Genomic DNA, 9,042 nt, shown 5'->3' on the forward strand with positions numbered 1-9,042 from the left:
CCTAGCACTTCCCAGACTCTCTTAGTATGTGTCGTGTTTCTCATTTGACTACCAGAGTCCTGCTGAAATCATGTAGTTTTTCATAACCTGATACTTTTAAAAATTAAATTTATTGTTTTGAGTAGGTCAGAAACATGGTACGAAATTTGAAAGGTACCAAAGACTCTTACAAGGAAAGCATTGCACCCTCCCTGTCCCCAGCACCCCTGCCTCCACAGAGGCAGCCAGTTCAACAGCCTGATTTTAGTAGGAATTGCGAGTAGGCCTCCTGCTTCCAGATTCTTTAGCTTTACCATTTCTGATATCTCCTAGATATCACATGCTACCTATTACTTCTCGTGAGTCACGGACCTTGGAGTTCCCATTCTGTAGTCATGTCCCTGCCCCGTCGTTAAACTGGTTGTGTGACTTTTAGGCCAGTGTGACTTTTAACCTGCCTGATTTTAGTTTCCTCAACTGTAAACAGGATAATGATCTCAGCCTCAGAGGTTGGAGAAGATCTAATGAAGTAGTGAGTATAGCAGAACACCAGGAGTGGGCTCCGTGAGAGTGGGGCCTTGTCTTGTTCGCCTTGTGTTTCAGGTTGAGGTTTTCAGAAATGGCCGTCCAGGCAGAGTTCGATGTGCAGGATATTTATTAGGGATCAACATACGTGGAAGGAAGGATGGGGAAGGAGGCAGAATTGGGCAGAGGGTGCTGCAGCCTGGGCACATCTCCGTTAACCCCACACCTGAGTTTTCCAGGGCAGGTCAGACCCATCAGAGCTGTCCCCCAGGGGTCAGTGGCTGCTCCTTTACACCCCTGCTGTCTGCTCATGGCCCTCTCAGTAGCTGAGTGAGCACCAAGTGCGCACCTTTGAGGAAGAGCTGGCGGCTCACCTCCATGTCCGTTGTATTTCCTATCACCAGCACCCAGCGCATCTGGGAAGAACAGATGCTTAGTCAAAACCTCCTGAAGGGATAAAGTGTGCAGTTCAGGGCCTGGGATGTAATTCAGACAGGGAAGGCTTGGCTTGCAGGCGGCCTTTAGTGCTTTACTGACGTGGATGGGGAAAAGCAGAAGGCAAGCTGACTGACTCTGTTGGTTTTGCTCTCCCAGGTAGCTCGGTGTTGCTTCTGCTTCGGTCCCTATGGAGAAGGTAAGTAGAGAACTTTCTTCTGTGCATCTTTGTGGCCCTGCAGACTTTTACCTCTCATCTGTAGGCATTTGGGATTTAGGCACAAAAAACTTGAATGGTAACGGGAAACTTTTATTCCAAAGGCCGGTTTACTGTTTCTATACTTTTCACATTCTTCCCAAAGGTTTGCTGGGTTTTGTTTGTTTGTGTTGGTATTCTGGCAGGCAAGAAATTAGTCTGTTTTGGCTCATATTTAAGTTATACAGTGGGATTCAGAGAAGCAGAAAGTACATTTTAAAGAAACGAAAATTTGGAAAATACCAGGAGGTCCTGATACTTTGTTTTGGACAATTTCTTCCCTTCAGCTTATTTTTCTTCTGAAATTGGAGAATTCCAGGGTCTTCAGAACTCTGGTCTACTCATTTTATTCTGAGCTTATAATAACTTTTTTGTTTTCAAGAACTCTCTTTCTTATGCTCTGTTAAAATAAATGGTATGTTAGGTAACTCATCCTGCTAAGGAAAGTTCTGGGGTAGGGCGGGAGTTTTGTGCCTATGACATAGATGTGAAATAGCCTGAGTGTACAAATGGCTTTTGACATCTGTTCAACTCAACAGCCCCTGGAGTTGAAATGAGAGTGCCTTTGCTCAAATGGTAAATGTGTATATGTTCACTCATTGAGCTTTCCTGCTGGCTTTGTGGTTCACAGACACTGAAGAGCAGCAGAATATGAAAGAAGGGCCAGGGGTCATTTACGACGAGAAGAAAGGCACCGTTTATAGCTATTCCTATTTCCACTTCGTGTTCTTGTTGGCTTCCCTCTATGTGATGATGACCGTCACCAACTGGTTCAAGTGAGTGGCCCATTTCTGAGACGTTTTAAAGGGGCAGTCTTTTAAAAAGTAAGTTGAGTCCGTTCTTTAAGGTACTGAGGCATAGATCAGATCTCTTGGAGTCAACTAAACTCTTTTCCAAGTCAAGCTGTATTCACCTTTGCAAAAACAGTTCCGAGTTCCTAACAGTCTGTTGGCATGTTTTTAAACCAGGAAGTTGCTGATGCTTACTGCAGCTTTTAAAAAAGGAAGGTTAACTGCATGTGGGCAGTCTTGAAGAACATAGTAATAGAGGAAGCACTTGGAATTCTTAAGTAATTAATCATTTGCTTTTAAAAAAGAGAAAATATCTTTTCTACTTTGTATTTTGGGTTTTTTTTTACACTTTTGTTAAAAAGTTTAAAACATCTTTTAAAAAACTAAAGAAAAAGTATCAAAAGTAACAGTGACCCCCCTGCCCCCAAAAGCATTACCACTGCTAACAATATGATGTGTATCTTTTCTATGCATTTACAAGCCTATGTAATTTTTGAAAATATAAATGCAATAACACATTTTTACTCCCTTGAGTTTTTTTTTTTTTTAAGTTGGCTATAGATGATGGACCTGACTTTCCTTGTTACCACATAGAGATTCCTTTTGAATCATACATTTTTAAAAAAATTCTTTGATCCAAAGTTTTCGTAGGATCACAATTTGTTACAATATACGTAGGATAGACATTTAGACTCATTGTGCTTGCTTTTATTCAATCAACAAATATTTGAGTTCTCCTATGCGCTACACTGTTCTAGGTGACAGAGCTTACATTCTAATAGGAGAGACAGACCATGCTCCAAAACAAATACAGCATATCAGGTAGTGATGATACTGGGGCGAACAACAAAATGAAGACGAGGAATGAGGAGGACCTTGTGGGGTTGGGGAAGTTTCACCGAAGAGATGCTTCCTGAACATCCTTCTGATGGAGAAGCTGGAGAGGGAGCTTCCAATGCTTCCCCATGATACTAGAGATTGCCTGGAGAGTTTTGGCTTGGGGAGCTTAAGAAAGGATGGAGGGAATTGTAATCAGCCAGGCAGGTGATAATACATTGTCGAGGGTGTGGAGAAATGGGAACCCTGTTAATGCTCCTGCTAGGATTGTAAAATGGCACAGCCACTGCGGAAAACACTTTGGAAAATCCTCAAAATATTAAGCATAGAGTTTTGATATGATCCAGCAATTCTGCTCCTAAGTATGTACCCATGAGAATAAAAAGGACATATTTCCACACAAAAATTTCTACACAGTGTGCATATAGCAGCACTGTTGATAATAGCCCAAAAGCGGAAACAATCCAAATGTCCATCAACTAATGGTAGATAAACAAAATGTGGTGTATCCTATACAATAGAATATTTCTCCACAATAAAAAGGGATAAAGTAGTGACACATACTGCGACGTGAATACGCCTTGAAAACATTATCCTAAGTGAAAAAAAGCCAGTTATGAGAGGCCACATAATTTCGAATAAAAATGCCCAGAATGGGAAAATCCTTAGAGACCGAAAATAGGTTAGTGAATGCCGGGGCTGAGGGGAGGAGAGGAAGCAGGAGGGAAGCTAAAGGGTGTAGGTTTTTGGGATGATGAGAATGTTCTCAAATTGATGGCGGTGGTGGTTATGCAAGTCTATGAACATAATAAAAGACATTGAATTGTGCACTTTAAATGGGTGTGCGTTATATATGAATTCACTTCTTAGGAAAAAAAGAAAGAGAGGCTGGAGGAGGCAGAAGCAGGGAGATACTTCCCATCCGTTCTCTTCCTGCTCTGATGACAAATGGCTCTCTTTGCTTCCACAGCTATGAAAGCGCCAACATTGAAACCTTCTTCAATGGGAGCTGGTCCATCTTCTGGGTCAAGACGGCCTCCTGCTGGATGTGCGTGCTGTTATACCTGTGCACACTGGTCGCGCCCCTCTGCTGTCCCTCTCGGCAGTTCTATGTGTGAGATCTGAGCAATCCCCGGCCTCTGGGTTCTGGCCTCCAGGAACTGTCCTTTGAACAAGTGTCTCAAGGCACTGAGCAGTAACTGGCGCTTTGTGAAAAGCTGGCATCCTCCGGCTGGCTTGAGGGTGTCTGAAAAGGCTTTCAGGAAAAGGAAAAAATACAAAACACCTAATAAGCTTTTTAATTCTGAAATTCGAAAAGAAACTACCAGATTATCCCAAAAGAATTGACTATTTCAACCAAGCTGATCCTGAGTGATAATATATATTTCGTATGTGTCTTTAACCCTAAAAACTGGGAAAGCAATTGGGCTTGTATTTTCCTTCCGCATGTCTTTACCAAAGCAGTTTGGGGCACGACATCTCACAGGGATGAAAACTTACCTTGTGTGGCCTCTCATTTTTATCCTTGGAAAAGAAAACATGCCAAACTTTTGGCTCCTCGGCCCCTGCCAGAGTGCAGGCCCCCTTCACACTGTGGCCTGCCAGGCTCTTTCCACAGCTCCCCGGTATTTACAGGGTACTGGAGGAAGCACCAGCTTTTCACTCCACCCTTGTGCGGCTTCCTCCTGGCTCCCAGATGTTGTGAGGCTGGGAATCACAGACTTCACATTCTGCCATCACCCTTCCCAGAGGTCCCCTCATCCTTTCTAGGTTCAGCATCTTTGGTATAATGTGAAAAAGCACAATTTGCCATCACCAACCTGCGTGATCTTCCATGTTATCACTACCTGATCCGAGTTACTGCAATAATTATGACTCTTTATTTGTGGTGTTATTCACATGATTTTAGAATGGAAATCATGTTCTTTCCTCTGTCTAGATGATGGAGGGCTGTAATTCTTACTTGTTTGTGCTTTTAATAGTGATAATTCTTCAGGACCTTACCTGAAAAGTTGCTTCTTGACTGAAGCCTGCCGTACCGCTATGTCAGTAAGGTCAGCCCCTCAGTTTCTCTTCCACCTTGAGGCCTTTGAAATAGTAAAAGCAAAAGGGATCTGCAATGCCACCACACTCTTAATGTCCATTATGGTTTTGGGGGGAGTAGGTTTGCTGAGGTGAGGATCCCACCACCTCAAACAGAGCTGACCAGATAAGGCCTATTGTACTAGCTGTAGAAGTGACCAGATATACTTAGAAGAAAAGGTGGGTGGTGGAGGTGTTTAATTAAGCCAAAAACAACATCTGCAGAAATTTCCAAAGTACGTACTTGTGAAGTAATACTCACGAGACATTGGACTTTGTGCAGTTGCCATTTTTAGTGTTGATGTTCTCAGCTAGGGAAGCGTTAACTCAGTGGAAAGACCCTTAGAGACCCCAGTGGAGACATGGTGGGGATGCCCCTGTTAGTATCTCATGCAGGATGGAAAGAATCCTCCCAAACTCCCTGGCAGAGAGGGTCTGAGAGTGAAAAGACTGGCCTGCGCCCTACTGTATGAGTTGGGTAGAATTGGGCCTCACTCAAGCTGGGCTCCCGTGTGCCACAATCCCGGTGCAGGAAATTAGTCAAATTCCTTATTTCTACTCCTTTGCCCTCCTTCCAAGAAAACAAAGATGGGGAGGGGATACAAATACAATGGATGAATTCCTCTATGAATTTGCCTTATTGACAGTATCCGAGATTCAGTTTTAAAAGGCATTCATTATATGTGTATGGGAGAGCCTTGTTTTATAAACTTTAATCACATTTTTTTTTAGGCAGGAACTCTTTGTGCTCAGCAATTGGAAGATGATCTGGAGTCACAAAATGAATAACCACAGTGTACAGCCTCCATTAAGCAGGTGGGGGTTGAGCTCTGTGGGTCAGGGCGGGTCGAGGGAGCCAGGGTCATGTGTGTGTAGCAGCAGCTTCCTGACAGAGGCCACTGCAGTGCGCGGTGTAATGACACAGGGCTCTAAGTAAGCGAGATTGGCTTTTAGGAAAGACCACAAGCAAAGGCAGGTCACTAGAAAAGGCAGATCAAGAGCTGGGGTTGTATCAGCAAACAGTTTTATATTTTCTTCCCATTGGCTGGGTCTGGCAGCCAGTCGTATGACTTTAGAACTAGTCTTTGCAGCAGGTCAAGGTTAAGCTGACAAGGCTGTGTACTCCTTGTCTGGCCCTTGTTGACCCCTTACCTTGCAGAAAGAAGCTCGGGGAAACGACATTGCCAGTGGCAGGGCCCTTGGAGCTTCCTTCTGTAGTCGCCCAGGCAAGCCCCCTTTTCCAGCTGCCTGACTTGGTTTGTGGCCTGAAGTTCCTTTCTGAAGGTTGGTTTGACACCAGAGGAATAGTCCCAGTCACCTGTTTTTATTCTTAACTGAGATTTCAAGCAAGTTTATCTGAAAGATTGAGAGACAATGGATATGCTCTCAGGACTATGGACATAGAAATAAGAAGTTGACTTTAATGACTAATTAATTGTAATAAACAATACTCAGGTGATGAGTCAATATTCATAGGTTTAAAGAACCTACATTTTTGTGCTATTGTGATTTAAGAAACTGGAAAAATTGTGCCAATTGCTTTGAGTTGCTAGAATGATGGTATTCATTTGATAAATTCATTTTTAAATAACAGACTTTTGCTTCCTATGACTTTTGTACATGATTCTTAAAGTGCACTTCCAGAAGCTGCTGGTCAGACTCCTTTAGCAATGAAAGCCGAAGAGCTTTTAAAACTTCTGTGTGTGTTTTCTTTGTGCTGTTCATCCCATGTGGAAATTTCCCCCCTTTCATTTCCATGAGTGAAAACACTGAGTGTGGGTGGGAAGGGATTCTTCAGGTAGTGTTGCTGTATTCATGTCACCTGACTGAAGACCAGAGGCTTTTCTGTCAAAAGCTTTCAGACACTCTACTTTGTCCTTATTCAGTCTTGCTTTTGTTGGTTTTGCTTTTGCCTTTCCCCTTTTTTTGGGAAATGGCTTGGAGGAACCATTCACCAGAGGTATTTGGAGCCCTCGTAGAATGGATTGTGCATGTGGGCGGTGGGAGGGTGGGGTTACTGGGGATTTGGAGTTCTGGTGCCCATCAGAAATAGCCAGCAGGGCTTTCCCACAGCACATTGTTTATTTCCAGTTCCTCAGAGGTTCCTTCATTATGAATGACGTCCATGCAGTGCTGGTTCCTCTGCCCCTCCGCTCCCCCCGCCCCCACCAGTTGTCACCATCTGCCTTTTTAAAATTACGTATGTACTTAACTTCGGCCAGAAGTTTACTGCCATTGGTGCTTCACGTTACCTGCAAAAAGGGAATTCCAGAGCCTATTTTTAAGCTGCCTGAACTTTTTTCTCCTTTGACTGCCTTCTCAAATAGCATCTCATTTTGGTGTGCATTGGTGTCCTGCCCCTTTTGGAAATGAAAGAAGGTTTATTCTATAACTAAGAAGGGTGTGACCGTGGGCTAAGGCCCTGCAAGTCCAGAGAGAACACTGGCCTCTTTAATCAAAGACAGTGCAGTAGATACTTGGTTCATGGAATTCTCTGAAAGACGTTCTTCTTAATTTACTTTTAGCACTAACTCTCTATGGCTTTGTTCTTAAAGCCACCATGTTTCCTGCCATCTTTACTATATTGGTAAAGCCTCACACATTTTAATCTAGTGTTGCATTTCAGGTAGAGATGGGCTCTCTAATAGTGGACTTACTTCAGAGGACTGGAGGGCTGTTCACACAGGTCTTTTGAAGTAATTCTAGCTATTCTAAGATCTTCCTGCCCTCCCCCCCTTGGTAAATCATTTGCAGAGTTGTTCATTTTGAAAGGGGAAAATATTTGGCTTTTACCAAAGAGGTGTTTTTGTTTTGTTTTAAATCAAAATCCTTTCAGCAAAAACTTAATTGGAGAAGGGTAGATTAAGAATGCATATGTTCAAATTCACTTCTATAGGAGTTTAATCATATTTATGTGGGAAAAATGGCGGAAGAATAACTCTTTAAACTAATCCTTTGGGATGATGGATCCTGGGAAATTCTCTCAGGTAAGGAAAGCTTGTAGCAGATGTATAATATATGTTTTGAGAGCTATTTATAAGAAATTTAAGAGGATGGTGTTTTCCTTTATTAAAGAATTAAGTTCTTTTACTTTGTAAAATTAAAACTACACAAATTTTATAGTCATAACTTTTTAAAATTTTTAAACTTTTTTGAAAAAATTAGTTGTAGCCAAATCATGTGGTTTGTTTTGCTATATTAGAATTTGAAAATGCAATGTGTGGTGAATCTACTGTTTGAAATTTATAATGGTCTCAGATATGGTTAGCGTTTGGGTAACTTTCTAAATAGTTTTTTCCCCTTTAGTCACAGAAGCAGTTGTGGGTTGCTATTAGTTTTTTGAAGTGTCCGAAGTTGACCAGTCTCTTACTATGTAAAAAACTCAAAACTTGTTAACTCTGTACTTTTAATAAAATTTAAAACTGAAAACATCTTGTTGTTTTTTTTTCTCTCTTCTGATGTATACATTTACAGTTAAAATCCTCCAAGTAGTGTTTTCCAAGATGTTTGTTGTCTTCAAATGTTAATCAGCTCTCTCAAGTTTCTTAGAGTCTGTTCTGATTCTTAAAGGAAAATCCGAACATGAAAACCAAAGCTTTTTGGCTCCTTTTTCCTATTAATGCTAGCTATACGATGTCTTCAGTATGAGAATTCAAGTAAGTCTTTAAAGAAGGTAGTGTGAGTCCTCCCATGTGGTTCTTTTTCAAGATTTAGCTATTCCAGGTCCTTTGCATTTCTCTTTAAAGTTTAGAATTAACTTGTGAATTCCTTTGATTGGGATGGTATGGAGTCATTAGATCAATTTGGGAAGAACTAACATAATAGTAAGTCTTCTGATAAATATTAAATACTTAATACTGTTTTATTACAATATCTTTATATAGGATTTAATCTTGCTACTTCTAATCTTCATTTTTATGAGATTAGTTTTCTGAATTTTTTAGCTTACATAACATAAAATTTACCATCTCAGCCATTTTTAAGTGTTAAGTGCTTCCACGTCATGCATCCAAGTTCCAGGCCTGTTTTCACATTGCACAGCAGAAACTCTGTACTCATTAAACGGCAGTCCCTCGTTTGCTCTTCCACCAGCCCTGGAAACCACTGTCTGTCTACTTGCTCTCTCTATGAATTTGT

The 9,042-nt window shown here is 41.6% G+C and overlaps 1 protein-coding gene across 3 annotated transcripts in view; it reads left to right on the forward strand.

Moving 5' to 3' along the window:
* SERINC5 (serine incorporator 5) overlaps positions 1 to 8,334 on the forward strand; it is a 166,566-nt gene extending 158,232 nt beyond the window's left edge. For all 3 annotated transcript variants that reach the window (XM_036225293.1, XM_036225292.1, XM_016118865.2), the window contains 3 exons: positions 1,099 to 1,138; positions 1,827 to 1,971; positions 3,794 to 8,334. In XM_036225293.1, the coding sequence (XP_036081186.1) occupies positions 1,099 to 1,138; positions 1,827 to 1,971; positions 3,794 to 3,941 (333 nt within the window). In that variant the 3' untranslated portion in view covers positions 3,942 to 8,334. The remainder of the gene's footprint in view (positions 1 to 1,098; positions 1,139 to 1,826; positions 1,972 to 3,793) is intronic.
* Positions 8,335 to 9,042: the final 708 nt, after the last annotated feature.

This window comes from Rousettus aegyptiacus, unplaced genomic scaffold (assembly GCF_014176215.1).
Source record: "Rousettus aegyptiacus isolate mRouAeg1 unplaced genomic scaffold, mRouAeg1.p scaffold_m13_p_8, whole genome shotgun sequence".
Taxonomy (NCBI): Eukaryota; Metazoa; Chordata; class Mammalia; order Chiroptera; family Pteropodidae; genus Rousettus; species Rousettus aegyptiacus.